This window comes from Bos mutus, chromosome 10 (genome assembly GCF_027580195.1).
Source record: "Bos mutus isolate GX-2022 chromosome 10, NWIPB_WYAK_1.1, whole genome shotgun sequence".
NCBI lineage: Eukaryota > Metazoa > Chordata > Mammalia > Artiodactyla > Bovidae > Bos > Bos mutus.
Window position 1 is genome coordinate 12,150,417 of NC_091626.1, and position 17,460 is coordinate 12,167,876.

Sequence of the window (17,460 nt, forward strand, 5' to 3'; positions counted from 1 at the left end):
GACATGTATCTGGAATGCAAATACAGCAGGTTAGCTGGAGTCCATTCTGTTCACACTAGGTTACACTCTCTCTCTCTTTTCTTTTATACTCTTCCAGGAGAGAATTAATACTCTGACAACACTGGGACCAATACACCAGGGTAAGGAAAAACAGAAACTTATGTCTCTGGTTTTGGTTTCAATGTAACAAGTCTACCTTGAACACTTTGGTTAATAAGACCTAGTAATGGTTCCAAAAAATTTACTTTCAATCTAAAACGAGCAAATCTATAAAATAAAGGGAAAAATCACTAATGGGAAAATGGCAAGTATCTTTGAGCCTGAACAGCCTTGCTAAAATACTAAACCAAATTTGAAATGAGGTTAAGCTAGACATTATATTACAAAAAAGTTCAAAAACCCTTTCTGCCATCACTATCAGTACCATATAAGGCTTTTAAAACTCACTCGCTACCGTGATCTTCTTCCTGCACCATAATCTTTCCATTGCCACACTTCATCAACAAATCAAAATGCAAGCACGGGACAGAAAATGGATAGAGGAGGAGGTTTCAGAAGTAACATCTCAGGCAAAGACCAGAAGCAAAAATGGCTTGGAATTTTCAAACTCCTGAGTGGAGTTGTGTGGTGACACCAGTATCACTGGAGATCATGTGTGCTTCCTGTTCAAGTATTCCTTCAGTTACATGAGCTCCAAGACCAAGCCCTGAGCCTTTGGAGTGGGAGTACTGACTCCAAGACCCTAGACTATCAGAGAACTAACCCAAGGGGGTATCAAAAAGTAAGAACTCACAAAAAGGAAACCACTGTAATACAGACCCAGCATCACCCAACCACCAATAGCACCCTGTGAAGGACCTCTCATCTAAACAACAAATAAAACAAAAATACAAACCCAATCATCAGCGGATAGGATTACCACCTCACTCAGCCTTGCCCATCAGAGGAAAGAAAAACAAACAAAAACTCAACACAAAGCTTATCCTATACGAAACTTACACAAACCACTGGACCAACTCCAGCGGGCAGAAACCAAAAGGAAGAAAGAATTCAACCTTGAAGCCTGGGAAAAGGAGACCTCAAATACAATAAGTTAAAAAAAATAATAATGAAAAGGCAGATAAATACTACACAAATGAATAAACAAACTAGAAACACAGAAGTCCAAATAAATGAAGAGGAAATAGGCAAAGTACCTGAAACAGAATTCAGAATAATGCTAGTAAAGATGATCAAAAACCTTGAAAGCAAAATGGAGAAAATGAAAGCATCAATTAACAAAGACCTAGAAAAATTAAAGAAAAAACATGCAGAGACAAACAACACAATTACTGAGATTAAAAACACTCTGGAAGGAATCAATAGCAGAATATCAGAAGCAGAAGAATGAATCAGTGAGCAGGAAGATAAAATGGAAGAAATAACTTCCGAAGAGCAGAATAAAGTAAAAAGAATGAAAAGAACCGAGGATACTCTCAGAGACCTCTGGGACAATATCAAACACACCAACATTCAAATAATAGGGGTCCCAGAAGAAGAGAAAAAGAAAGGTTATGGGAAAATTTTTGAAGAGATTATAGTTGAAATTTTCCCCAACATGGAAAAGGAAATAGTTAATCAAGTCCAAGAGGCACAAAGAATCTCACACAGGATAAACCCAAGAAGAAACACACAAAGACACAAACTAATCAAACTAATAAAGACTAAACACAAAGAAAGAATATTAAAAGCAGCGAGGGAGAACCAACAAGTAACATACAAGGGAAACCTCATACACTTAACAGCTGATCTTTCAGCAGACTGCAGGCCAGAAGGGAATGGCAGGATACATTTAAAGTTCTGAAAGGGAAAAATCTACAACCAAGACTACTGTACCCAGCAAGGATCTCATTCAAAATTGATGGAGAAATCAAAAGCTTTTCAGACAAGTGAAAGTTAAGAGAATTCAGTACCAGCAAACCAGCTTTACAACAAATGTTAAATGGACTTACATAGTCAAGAAATACAAGAGAAGAAAAAAGATCTACAAAATCAACCCCAAACAATTAAGAAAATGGCAACAGGAACATATATATGGATAATTACTTTAAATGTAAATGGATTAAATGTTCCAAGCAAAAGACATAGACTGGCTGAATGGATTAAAAAACAAGACCCATATATATGCTGTCTACAAGAAACCCACTTCAGACCTCAAGACACATATAGACTGAAAGTGAGAGGATGGAAAAATATATTCCATGAAAATGGGAAGCAAAAGAAAGCTGGAGTAGCAATCCCTGTATCAGACAAAATAGACCTTAAAATAAAGAAGATTAGAAGAGATAAGGAAGGACGCTACATAATGATCAAGAGATCAATCCAAGAGAAAGATACAACAATTATAAATATCTATGCATCCAACATAGGAGCACCTCAATACATAAGACAAACACTAACAAACATAAAAGAAAAAGTTGACAGTAACACAATAATAGTAGGAGACTAACACCCAACTCACACCAATGGACAGATCATCAAAACAGAAAATTAATAAGGAAACACAAGTCTTAAATGATACATTAGATGAGATGGATCTCACTGATATCTTCAGGACATTCCATCCAAAGGCAGAAGAATACACCTTCTTCTCAAGTGCACAAGGAACATTCTCCAGGATAGACCACATCTTGGGTCACAAATCAAACCTCAGTAAATTTAAGAAAATTGAAATCATATCAAGAAACTTCTGACCACAACACTATAAGACTACATATCAATTACAAGAAAAACACTGTAAGAAACACAAACACATGGAGATGAAACAACACATTTTTAAATAACCAAGTGGTTACTGAAGAAATCAAAAGGGAAATAAAAAAATTTCTAGAAACAAATGACAATGAAAACAGAACAACTCAAAACTTATGGGATGCAGAAAAAGCAGTCCTAAGAGGGAAATTTATAGCAATACAATACTACCTCAAGAAACAAGAAAAACATCGAATAGACAGCCTAACTTTACACCTAAAACAACTGGAAAAAGAAGAACAAAAAAACCCCAAATTAGAAGGAATGAAATCATAAAGATCTGAGCAGAAATAAATGAAAAAGAAATGAAATAAATAATAGTAAAAATTAATAAAATTAAAAGCTGGTTCTTTGAGAAGATAAACAAAACTGAAAAACCTTTAGCCAGACTCATCAAGAAAAAAAGAGGGAAGAATCAAATCAACAAAATTAGAAATGAAAAAGGAGAGGTTACAACAGACAATGCAGAAATACAAAGGATTATGAGACTATTATGAACAATTATATGGCAATAAAATGGATAATCTGGAAGAAATGGACAGATTCTTAGAAAAGTTCAATCTTTCAAGACTCAACCAGGAAGAAATCGAAATTATGAACAACTCAATTACAAGCACTGAAATGGAAGCTGTGATCAAAAATCTCCCCAAAAACAAAAGCCCAGGACTAGATGGCTTCACAGGAGAATACTACCAAACGTTTAGAGAAGAGCTAATGCTTATCCTTCTAAAACTCTTTCAAAAATTACAGAGGAAGGAGTACTTTCAAACTCATTCTACGTGGCAACATCACCCTGATACCAAAACCAGACAAAGACAACACAAAAAAAGAAAACTACAGGCCAATATCACTGATGAACATAGATGCAAAAATCCTCAACAAAATTTTAGCAAACAGAATTCAGCAACACATCAAAAAGCTCATATACCATGATCTAGTTGAGTTTATTCCAGGAATGCAAGGATTCTTCAATATTTGCAAATGAATCAATGTGATACACCATATTAACAAATTGAAAGATAAAAACCATATGATAACCTCAATAGATGCACAAAAAGCCTTTGACAAAATTCAGCACCCATTTATGATTAAAACTCTTCAAAAAGTGGGCATAGAAGGAACCTACCTCAACATAGTAAAGGCCATATATGATAAGCCTACAGCAAACATTATTCTCAATGGTGAAAAACTGAAAGCATTCCCCCTAAGATCAGGAACAAGACAAGGGTGTCCACTTTCATCACTATTATTCAACATAGTTCTGGAAGTCCTAGCTACAGCAATCAGAGAAGAAAATGAAATAAAAGGAATCCAGATCAGAAAAGAGGAAGTAAAACTCTCACTGTTTGCAGATAACATGATACTGTACATAGAAAACCCTAAAGATAGTATCAGAAAATTATTAGAGCTAATCAGTGAATTTAGCAAAGTTGCAGGACACAAAATCAATACACAGTAATCACTTGCATTACTATATACTAACAATGAAAAATCACAAAGAGAAATTAAGGAATCAATCCCATTCACCATTGCAACAAAAACAATTAAATATCTAGGAATAAACTTACCTAAGGAGACAAAAGAACTGTACACAGAAAATTATAGGACACTGATGAAAGAAATCAAAGATGACATAAACATATGGAGAGATATTCTATGTTCCTGGGTAGGAAGAATCAATATTGTGAAAATGACTATACTACCAAACACAATCTACAGATTCAGTGAGATCCCTATCAAATAACCAATGGCATTTTTCACAAAACTAGCAGAAAAAATTTCACAATTCATATGGAAACACAGAAGACCCCAAATAGCCAAAGCAGTCTTGAGAAATAAGAATGGAGCTGGAGGAATCAACCTTCCTGACTTCAGATTGTAATACAAAGCTACAGTCATCAAGACAGTATGGTACTGCACAAAAACAGAAATACAGACCAATGGAACAAGATAGAAAGCCCAGAAATAAACTCATGCACCTGTGTGTACCATATTTTTTACAAAGGAGGCAAGAATATACAATGGGGCAAAGACAGCTCTTCAATAAATGGTGCTGGGAAAACTGGACAGCTACACGTAAAATAATGAAATGAGAACACTTCCTAACACCACACTCAAAGATAAACTCAAAATGGATTAAAGACCTAAATATAAGACCAGAAACTAAAAAACTCTTAGAGGAAAACATAGGCAGAACACTCAATGACATAAATCAAAGCAAGATCCTCTATGACCCACCTCCTACAGTAATTGAAATAAAAGTAAACAAGTAGGTGGAGAAGGAAATGGCAACCCACTCCAGTATTCTTGCCTAGAGAATCCTGTGGGCAGAGGAGCCTGGTGGGCGGCTGTCCATAGGGTCGCACAGAGTCAGACATGACTGAAGTGACTTACCAGCAGCAAACAAGTGGGACCTGAAAGCTTTTGCACAGCAAAGGAAACTATGAGCAAGGTGAAAAGACGACCCTCGGAATGGGAGAAAATAATAGCAAATGAAACAACTGACAAAGGATTAATTTCCAAAATATATAAGCAGCTCATACAACTCAATACCAGGAAGACAAACAACTCAATCAAAAAGTGGGAAAAAACCTAAACAGACATTTCTTCAAAGAGGACATACAGATGGCTAACAAACACATGAAAAGATGCTCAACACCGCTCATTATTAAAGAAATGCAAATCAAAACTACAATGAGATATCACCTCACACGATCAGAATGGTCTGACCATTAAAAAGTCTACAAACAATAAATACTGGAGAGGGTGTGGAGAAAAGGGAATGTTCTTGCACTATTGGTGAGAGTGTAAACTGATACAGCCACTATGGAAGATGGTATGGAGATTCCTTAAAAAACTAGGAATAAAACCACCATATGATCCAGCAATCCCACTCCTAGGCATATACCCTGAGGAAACCAGCGTTGAAAAAGATACATGTATCCTGTTGTTCATTGCAGCACCATTTACCATAGCTAGAACATGGAATCAACCTAGATGCCCATTGACAGATGAATGGATAAAGAAGCTGTGGTACAAATACACAATGGAATATTAATCAGCCATAAAAAGGAACACATTTGAGTCAGTTCTGATGAGGTGGATGAACCCAGATGGTAGATGAACCTATCTATTATACAGAGTGAAGTGAGTCAGAAAGAAAAAGATAAATATCATATTCTAATACACATATATGGAATATAGAGAAATAGTTCTGAAGAATTTGTTTACAGGGCAGCAATGGAGAAACAGACATAGAGAACAGACTTATGGACATGGGCAGAGGGGAGGAGAGGGTGAGATGTATGGAAAAAGTAACTTGGCAACTTACATAACCATATGTAAAACAGATAGCCAACAGGAATTTGCTGTATGGTTCAAGAAACTCAAACAGGAGCTCTGTATCACCCTAGAGGAGGGGATGGGGAGGGAGATGGGAGGGAGGTTCAAAAGGGAGGGGATATCTGTATACCTATGGCTGATTATTTTTTAAGAAATAAAAAAGAAAAAAATGCAAAGATGGCATCAAAGAATAGGGCATTTTGTATATGAATGGCTGTTGGCAAGAAATGGTCATCCAAGTAGGGATCACATAGCTCAAATAACTCTTAGGATACAACTGAGATATTACAGATCATACATAATGGCCTTAGACTACTGGAAGAGCTTTGGCTTTTACTACTAAGAGTGAGATGGGAAACCATGAGGGTTGTAAGCCCAGGAGAGACATGATCTAAATTATGCTTTAAAAGGATCCTTCTTGCTGTGATGTGAAGAACAGGTTGTAAGAAGCAGAGGAAGCAGTGATCAGTTAAACCAGGGGTCTGGCAAACTATGGGCTGCATTCCACCCAAGCCCTGTTTTTGTACAACTGAGCTAAGACTGATTTTTATGTTTTTTAAAGATTGTTTTTAAAACAAAACGTGAGGGGAGGAGCCAAGATGGCGGAGGAGTAGGACAGGGAGAACACTTTCTCCCCCACAAATTCATCAAAAGAGCATTTAAACGTCGAGTAAATTCCACAAAACAACTTCTGAATGCCGGCAGAGGACATCAGGCACCCAGAAAAGCAATCCAACTCTTGAAAGGAGGTAGGAAAAATATAAAAAGACAAAAAAAGAGACAAAAGAGGGAGGGACGGAGCTCCGTCCCGGGAAGGGAGTCTTAAAAAGAGAGAAGTTTCCAAACACCAGGAAACCTTCTCACTGCCGAATCTGTGCCGAGCTTTGGAAGCACAGAGGGCAACGTAACAGGAAGAAAAAAATAAACAAACAATTAAAACTCAAGATTGCGAGTCCTACGGTAACTCCCCAGTGGAGAAGCAGCGCAGACGCCTGCAGGCGCCATTAACAAGCGGGGCTGGGCAGGGAGGAGAGCGCTGGGCTGCATCGCTTAGAGTAAGAATCTGGCCTGAATACCCTGAGCACTATCTGAGCGAAATAATTTGGGCTAACAAACCAGACTGTGGGATATCTACTACGCAAAGCCAGCCCCAACCTAAGACCGCCAGGCCTGTGTAACGGAACAAAGAATTGAACAGAGATAGCCGGCTGCAGACCTTCCCCCCTCCGTGATAGGCAGCCAGAGCGGAAGGGGGCAATCGCAGCCCCAGAGAGACATTATCTATAAAACTGTAAGCAGGCTTCTTTCCTAACTAAAAACTTTTGGGGTCTGGACGGTTAACATCTGCCTAAGAAGGTGCGCCGGTTTTTGCGCCCAGATAACCGAGTGGCGGGAGGCGATAAGTCGCAGCATTGGCGCCGCCAAACACCTCATCACTTGAGCTGCTCGGACCTGGGAAGAGCACAATACTCAGGCCCAACTGAGTCTGCGCCTCTGAGGACTATCCGAGTGCCTGAACCTGAGTGGCTTGGACCTGGGAGGTACATGCAACCCAGGGCCAGCCTTGGATTGTTCCCGGCGGAACAACCTAGAGCCCGAGCAGTGTGGGCAGGGAGGCTACAGCAGTGAGCGGGGCAGACCCAGTGTGGCTGAGGCACTGTGAGCGCACGCCAGTGTTATTTGCTTTGCAGCATCCTCCCCCCTCCCACAGCGACTGAACAAAGAGAAGAAATACAGTTCCACCCATCAGAACACTGACACAAGCTTCCCTAACCAGGAAACCTTGACAAGCCACCTGTACAAACCCACACACAGTGAGGAATAGCCACAATAAAGAGAACTCCACAAACTGCCAGAATACAGAAAGGACACCCATACTCAGCAATTTAAACAAGATGAAGAGACAGAGGAATAGCCAGCAGATAAAGGAACAGGATAAATGCCCACCAAACCAAACAAAAGAGGAAGAGATAGGGAATCTACCTGATAAAGAATTTGAATAATGATAGTGAAATTGATCCAAAATCTAGAAATTAAAATGGAATCACAGATAAATAGCTTGAGACAAGGATTGAGAAGATGCAAGAAAGGTTTAACAAGGACCTAGAAGAAATAAAAAAAAGAGTCAATATACAATGAATAATGCAATAAATGAAATTAAAAACACTCTGGAGGCAACAAATAGTAGAATAACAGAGGCAGAAGATAGGATTAGTGAATTAGAAGATAGAATGGTAGAAATAAATGAATCAGAGAGAATAAAAGAAAACGAATTAAAAGAAATGAGGACAATCTCAGAGACCTCCAGGACAATATTAAACGCTACAACATTCGAATCATAGGGGTTCCAGAAGAAGAAGACAAAAAGAAAGACCATGAGAAAATACTTGAGGAGATAATAGTGGAAAACTTCCCTAAACTGGGGAAGGAAATAATCACCCAAGTCCAAGAAACCCAGAGAATCCCAAACAGGATAAAAAAGTGAAACACCCCAAGACACATATTACTCAAATTAACAAAGATCAAACACAAAGAACAAATATTAAAAGCAGCAAGGGAAAAAACAACAAATAACACACAAGGGAATTCCCATAAGGATAACAGCTGATCTTTCAATAGAAACTCTTCAAGCCAGGAGGGAATGGCAAGACATACTTAAAATGATGAAAGAAAATAACCTACAGCCCAGATTATTGTACCCAGCAAGGATTTCATTCAAGTATGAAGGAGAAATCAAAAGCTTCTCAGATAAGCAAAAGCTGAGAGAATTCTGCACCACCAAACCAGCTCTACAACAAATACTAAAGGATATTCTCTAGACAGGAAACACAAAAATGGTGTATAAATTCAACCCCAAACAATAAAGTAAATGGCAACGGATCATACTTATCAGTAATTACCTTAAACGTAAATGGGTTGAATGCCCCAACCAAAAGACAAAGACTGGCTGAATGGATACAAAAACAAGACCCTACATATGTTGTCTACAGGAGACCCACCTCAAAACAGGGGACACATACAGACTGAAAGTGAAGGGCTGGAAAAAGATTTTCCATGCAAATAGGGACCAAAAGAAAGCAGGAGTAGCAATACTCATATCAGATAAAATAGACTTTAAAACAAAGGCTGTGAAAAGAGACAAAGAAGGTCACTACATAATGATCAAAGGATCAATCCAAGAAGAAGATATAACAATTATAAATATATATGCACCTAACACGGAGCACCGCAGTATGTAAGACAAATGCTAACAAGTATGAAAGGAGAAATTAACAATAACACAATAATAGTGGGAGACTTTAATACCCCACTCACACCTATGGATAGATCAACTAAACAGAAAATTAATAAGGAAACACAAACTTTAAACGATACAATAGACCAGTTAGACCTAATTGATATCTATAGGACATTTCATCCCAAAACAATGAATTTCACCTTTTTCTCAAGCGCATTATGGAACCTTCTCCAGGATAGATCACATCCTGGGCCATAAAGCTAGCCTTGGTAAATTCAAAAAATAGAAATCATTCCAAGCATCTTTTCTGACCACAATGCAGTAAGATTAGATCTCAATTACAGGAGAAAAACTATTAAAAATTCCAACATATGGAGGCTGAACAACACGCTGCTGAATAACAAACAAATCACAGAAGAAATCAAAAAGAAATCAAAATTTGCATAGAAACGAATGAAAATGAAAACACAACAACCCAAAACCTGTGGGACACAGTAAAAGCAGTCCTAAGGGGAAAGTTCATAGCAATACAGGCACACCTCAAGAAACAAGAAAAAAGTCAAATAAATAACCTAACTCTACACCTCAAACAACTAGAAAAGGAAGAAATGAAGAACCCCAGGGTTAGTAGAAGGAAAGAAATCTTAAAAATTAGAGCAGAAATAAATGCAAAAGAAACAAAAGAGACCATAGCAAAAAATCAACAAAGCCAAAAGCTGGTTCTTTGAAAGGATAAATAAAATTGACAAACCATTAGCCAGACTCATCAAGAAACAAAGGGAGAAAAATCAAATCAATAAAATTAGAAATGACAGTGGAGAGATCACAACAGACAACATAGAAATACAAAGGATCATAAGAGACTATTATCAACAATTATATGCCAATAAAATGGACAACGAGGAAGAAATGGACAAATTCTTAGAAAAGTACAACTTTCCAAAACTCGACCAGGAAGAAATAGAAAACCTTAACAGACCCATCACAAGCATGGAAATTGAAACTGTAATCAAAAATCTTCCAGCAAACAAAAGCCCAGGTCCAGACGGCTTCACAGCTGAATTCTACCAAAAATTTAGAGAAGAGCTAACACCTATCCTGCTCAAACTCTTCCAGAAAATTGCAGAGGAAGGTAAACTTCCAAACTCATTCTATGAGGCCACCATCACCCTAATACCAAAACCTGACAAAGATGCCACAAAAAAAAGAAAACTATAGGCCAATATCACTGATGAACATAGATGCAAAAATCCTAAACAAAATTCTAGCAATCAGAATCCAACAACACATTAAAAGATCATACACCATGACCAAGTGGGCTTTATCCCAGGGATGCAAGGATTCTTCAATATCCGCAAATCAATCAATGTAATACACTACATTAACAAATTGAAAAACAAAACCATATGATTATCTCAATAGATGCAGAGAAAGCCTTTGACAAAATTCAACACCCATTTATGATAAAAACTCTCCAGAAAGCAGGAATAGAAGGAACATACCTCAACATAATAAAAGCTATATATGACAAACCCACAGCAAACATTATCCTCAATGGTGAAAAATTGAAAGCATTTCCTCTAAAGTCAGGAACAAAACAAGGGTGCCCACTTTCACCATTACTATTCAACATAGTTTTGAAGTTTTGGCTACAGCAATCAGAGCAGAAAAAGAAATAAAAGGAATCCAAATTGGAAAAGAAGAAGTAAAACTCTCACTATTTGCAGATGACATGATCCTCTACATAGAAAACCCTAAAGACTCCACCAGAAAATTACTAGAACTAATCAATGATTATAGTAAAGTTGCAGGATATAAAATCAACACACAGAAATCCCTTGCATTCCTATACACTAATAATGAGAAAACAGAAAGAGAAATTAAGGAAACAATTCCATTCACCATTGCAACGAAGAGAATAAAATACTTAGGAATATATCTACCTAAAGAAACTAAAGACCTATATATAGAAAACTATAAAACACTGGTGAAAGAAATCAAAGAGGACACTAATAGATGGAGAAATATACCATGTTCATGGATTGAAGAATCAATATAGTGAAAATGAGTATACTACCCAAAGCAATTTATAGATTCAATGCAATCCCTATCAAGCTACCAACAGTATTCTTCACAGAGCTAGAACAAATAATTTCACAATTTGTATGGAAATACAAAAACCTCGAATAGCCAAAGCGATCTTGAGAAAGAAAAATGGAACTGGAGGAATCAACCTACCTGACTTCAGGCTCTACTACAAAGCCACAGTTATCAAGACAGTATGGTACTGGCACAAAGACAGAAATATAGATCAATGGAACAAAATAGAAAGCCCAGAGATAAATCCACGCACATATGGACACCTTTATCTTTGACAAAGGAGGCAAGAATATACAGTGGATTAAAGACAATCTCTTTAACAAGTGGTGCTGGGAAATCTGGTCAACCACTTGTAAAAGAATGAAACTAGAACACTTTCTAACACCATATACAAAAATAAACTCAAAATGGATTAAAGATCTCAACATAAGACCAGAAACTATAAAACTCCTAGAGGAGAACATAGGCAAAACACTCTCTGACATACATCACAGCAGGATCCTCTATGACCCACCTCCCAGAATATTGGAAATAAAAGCAAAAATAAACAAATGGGACCTAATTAAACTTAAAAGCTTCTGCACATCAAAGGAAACTATTAGCAAGGTGAAAAGACAGCCTTCAGAATGGGAAAATAATAGCAAATGAAGCAACTGACAAACAACTAATCTCAAAAATATACAAGCAATTCCTACAGCTCAACTCCAGAAAAATAAATGACCCAATCAAAAAATGGGCCAAAGATCTAAATAGACATTTCTCCAAAGAAGACATACAGATGGCTAACAAACACTTGAAAAGATGTTCAACATCACTCTTATCAGAGAAATGCAAATCAAAACCACTATGAGGTACCATTTCACACCAGTCAGAATGGCTATGATCCAAAAGTCTACAAATAATAAATGCTGAGAGGGTGTGGAGAAAAGGGAACCCTCTTACACTGTTGGTGGGAATGCAAATTAGTACAGCCACTATGGAGAACAGTGTGGAGATTCCTTTAAAAACTGGAAATAGAACTGCCTTATGATCCAGCAATCCCACTGCTGGGCATACACACTGAGGAAACCAGAAGGGAAAGAGACACGTGTACCCCAATGTTCATCGCAGCACTGTTTATAATAGCCAGGACATGGAAGCAACCTAGATGTCCATCAGCAGATGAATGGATAAGAAAGCTGTGGTACATATACACAATGGAGTATTACTCAGCCATTAAAAAGAATACATTTGAATCAGTTCTAATGAGGTGGATGAAACTGAGACTATTATACAGAGTGAAGTAAGCCAGAAGGAAAAACATAAATACAGTATACTAACGCATGTATATGGAATTTAGAAAGATGGTAACGATAACCCTGTGTACGAGACAGCAAAAGAGACACTGATGTATAGAACAGTCTTATGGACTCTGGGAGAGGGTGGGAAGATTTGGGAGAATGTCATTGAAACATGTGAAATGTCATGTATGAAACGAGATGCCAGTCCAGGTTCAGTGCACGATGCTGATGCTTGGGGCTGGTGCGCTGGGAAGGCCCAGGGGATGGTATGGGGAGGTTGGGAGGGAGGAGGGTTCAGGATGGGGAGCATGTGATTTTTTTTTAAAAGTAATAAAGAGAATTTAAAAAAAAAAAAAAAAAAAAAACAAAACGTGAATCTGCAACAAAGACTGTATATAACCTGCAAAAGTTAACTTATTATTTAGCCCTTTCTGCAAAAGTTTATCTAACTCCTGAATTGCAGTAATCCTGTTAAGAGATGATCATGGCTTGGACCAGGGTTGTAGCAATGGAGAAGTTGAAAAGTATTCAAATTGAAAATATGTTTTGAAATTAAAGTCAACAGAATTTACAGAAGAATTGAATGAGAGGTAGAAGATAAAGGTTAAGGATTACTCAGAGGATTCTTAGTCTGAGTAACTAGAAGAGTGGAATTCCCTTTTACTAGAGGAATAAGACTATGGGGATAAGTAGATTTGGAGAGGAACACTAGGAGTTCAGTTTTGGACATGTTATATTTGAGATGACCTATTTGATAAGATATCCAAGAAAAGAAAATGAATTCAAAAAATCCAGTGGGGACACAGAAATTCAGAATTAAATGATAAGATCATCAAAGAAGTGAGTTTAGATTATAAACATAAATGGTCTGAGGACTGACCCCGGTGACACTGTTGCATAGAAGTTAGGGAATTGGGAAGGAATCAGCAAAGGCTTTCCTGGTGGCTCAGACAGTAAAGAATCCGCCTGCAATGCGGGAGACCCAAGTTAGAACCCTTGGTCGGGAAGATCCCCTGGAAAAAGGAATGGCAACCCACTCCAGTATTCTTGCCTGGAGAATTCCATGGACAGAGGAGCCAGGTGGGCTACAGTTCACAGGGTCACAAAGAGTTGGACACGATTACATCTTCTTTTCTTGCCACTGTTTCAAGAAGGAAGAAGTGATCATCTATGTCTAAATGTACTGAAACATTAAGATGAAGCATTGAATCACTGGATTCAACAAGAGAAATTTTGGTGGAATGATGGAGACAAAAGCCTTACTGCAAAGAGTCAGAGTGAGGAAGGAGATGGAATATAGTCATCTCTTCTAAGACCTTTTATTATAAAGACAATCAAATGGGGGAATACATGGAGTGGGATACAAAGATCAAGAAGCTCTGTAAAGATGGGAGGTATTGTAACATGCTTTTGCAGGCTGAAGTAAATGATCCAGTAGAGTGAAAAACTGATGAGTCACAAAAAAGTAGGGAGGATTGTTGAAGCCATGGCCTCATTTCAAATAGGTGAGTTTATGGGATCTAGTGCACAAGTGGAGCAGTTACCCTCAGCTAGCGCGCTACTTTTGCAGTAAGGGGAAAAAATTATTTTTTTAATTAAAAAAAAAGAAAGAAAGCTTTTTGCACAGTTCTTTTTGAAAGTACAGCTAAATTACTTTCCTAAAAATAAAATATATGACATCTTTAAGAAATCTATTTTTTTAATTCAGTAATTGTGCCATGCTGTTTTCCAAAGATTTATTTTAAATTATGCTCTTTTCATGGGTGGCTAATTTTAGCCATGCAGAAGAGTCACTTACCATACTGTTATTGAGATTCTTGTCAACTTTGCAGAATGTGTGTGGTGGACTTTCTCCTTTACTGGGTATAATAATACATATGTCTGTAACAGCCAACGTGTTCTGAGTCATGTTTTCAGAGGCTCTTCGGTAAGTGATATAAATTCTTTGTGATGAGGTACTGCCGCTAATATTTGCAGGGCGTCCATAGGGAGTACTCTGGATAATTTCACACCCTTGTTTCAATCTTTCTTTCCAGTCATATAAAACCCTAAAAAATAAATTAGTACACAATTACAAAACACCCTCAAATATTAAAGGTAATATTGTCAGGAATCAAACTGATCCTTAAATGTAGCAAATATTACAACTGTACTGCAAGTTTGAATTGTACAGCCTCATATAAAGTTAAAGAACAACTGTTCTCCCCACTAAAAATTAATAATGTAAAGAAAACACAGATTAACCTCTGTGTTTATTGACATAAACCACAGAATGGCATTTTGCAGAATGTGCCACGGTATTTTAATAGATAGATGGACAGATAACATAGATAGGTGTATGTATGTATGTCTCTAAAACCAAGCATCTTTAGAAAAAGCAAACTTGTATTTTGACCAAAGTTAAAAAAGTTTTTTAAGGCTTTCAAAACAGAAAATGACCTCAAATCTATCTGTCATCAAAGTATAAGTGAAAGTTTCCCCATTCTCCTTTATGGTAAAGTCATAAGTTTTTAATAATAGGCCAGGCATCCAATTCCTTAAATTTTCTAAATATTATTACATAAAGTACTTGGGAACACAAAGAAAACATCACGCTTGAATAATATTAGTTTATTCCCTCACACAATTCACTAATTTGGACTTTAACACTGTCTTTGACCTTAGCCAAAAAATTAAAAAATTTAAATTAAATGAAAAGTGAAGTGAAAGTGAAAGTCACTCAGTTGTGTCCAACTCTTTGTGACCCCATGGACAGTTCATGGAATTCTCCAGGCCAGAATACTGGAGTGGGTGGCCTTTCCCTTCTCCAGGGGATATTCCCAACCCAGGGATCAAACCCAGCTCTTCTATACTGCAGGTGGATTCTTTACCATCTGAGCCACAAGGGAAGCCCAAGAATAATGGAATGGGTAGCCTATCCCTTCTCCAATGGATCTTCCCGACCCAGGAATTGAACCAGCGTCTCTTGCATTGCAGGCAAATTCTTTACTAACTGAGCTATCAGGGTAAAAATTTTATGCATTTGCTGTAAAAAATTATTATAGAAGGCAATGTCTCCAACATTAATCAGTATTACCTTTTATAAAATCCCATTATACAAATAAAGTGAAGTGAAAGTCACTCAGTCATGTCCGACTCTTTGCAACCCCATGGACTGTATGGTCCATGGAATTCTCCAGGCCAGAATACTGGAGTGGGTAGCCTTTCCCTTCTCCAGGGGATCTTTCTGACCCAGGAATCGAACCAGGGTCTACTGCATTGCAGACAGCTTCTTTACCAACTGAGCTATGAGGGAAAAAAAATTTTGACCAATTTTTGAAATGTAGTGCCAAAAATTGGTCAAATTCTTTCTAATGTAATTTTTAATTTCCTTTTTGTCTCAGCTGTCAGCAAACTTAATATTTTTCTTTTTTTTGACATTCTATTTTGAAAATTTAGAACAAAATTTGATGCTTAATTATAGCAGCTATGTATATCCCAACGTTAGCCTAACTGCTAACTCCTTGGTTTGATCTTGCTTTTTTCTTTTTTTAAACGAAAGTTTTATTAGAGGATAATTGCTTTACAATACTGCTGTTTTTTTAAATCCTGAAAAATGCATTGTCAACCTATTACATATGGAATGGATAAAAAAACAAAGAACTACTGTATAGTTCTATATACAATATTCTGATATTCTAATACAAGGAACTATATACAATATTCTGAGACCATAATGGAAAAGAATATAAATGTGTATATATATGAATAACTAATCACTTTGTTGTACAGCAGAAATTAACATTATAAATCAACTATACTCACAAAAAAAATAAAAATTTTTTAAAAGGTTATTTGTAACAGAGAAGTTAGACATCTGGATTTGAATTCCTACATCCTGGTACCAGCTGTATATCTCAGGTTGTTACTTAACTTCTCTGAGCCTTATAATACTCAGCTATAAAATTTAAAAATTTAACTCATAGGATCTTGGCAGAATTAGATGAGATTACAAGTAGGGTCTCCAAAATAATGCCAGGCACACAAATGCTCAACTGAAATCAAGAGAAGAAAAATACAACACAGAGAGCAATTTTTAAAAAACCACCACTTATCACCTCAAACTCTTAAAAGATACAGGAATATAAGTATATTTGATATATAAGCTACCTATTTTCTTTAATCAGGTATTGTGCTATTGTATATATTGCTTGTTTTGCTGTTTTATATTGCTGGGTAACTTTTCCTATTTAAACTGTAAGCTTTTTAAAGGCAACAGTGATGTCATATCCTCCACAATGACAAACATATGCAGGTAGCCGTAACAGTGGTTAATTTATTCTTTCCAGTTCACGTCCTTCCCTGTTGGAAAATCTTTTCTATGCTTGGAAATTTTCTCATCTTTAATTTAAGCAACTCCAACACCCGAACAAGAATCTGCAAAATTCCCTTCATTTTATCTGCAAGCCAGAATTCAGACAGTGATTAGTGATCACAGGAGCTACTCAACTTAATCTTTTGAAAATACAATCTAACAGTTGGCTTATTTTCCCAAGCCATTTACTAATTAAGTAAGCTTCATATGAAGCAATATGGTAGCTGTTCTGAAGCCTACTTAAAATTACAGCAATTGATTCATGAATTAGCACAATAAAGAATGAGTTTAATATAACTTACTGATATCAAACATTAGATAATAGAATTTTAAAAGCAGAAGAAAGTTTCAGGAGC

General features: G+C 36.9%; 1 protein-coding gene across 4 annotated transcripts in view; it reads right to left on the reverse strand.

Annotated features, from left to right (window-relative positions):
• Positions 1–17,460, reverse strand: part of DENND4A (DENN domain containing 4A) — a 126,732-nt gene that overhangs the window by 70,807 nt on the left and 38,465 nt on the right. For all 4 annotated transcript variants that reach the window (XM_070377303.1, XM_070377306.1, XM_070377302.1 and 1 more), the window contains one exon: positions 14,549–14,798. In XM_070377303.1, the coding sequence (XP_070233404.1) occupies positions 14,549–14,798 (250 nt within the window). The remainder of the gene's footprint in view (positions 1–14,548; positions 14,799–17,460) is intronic.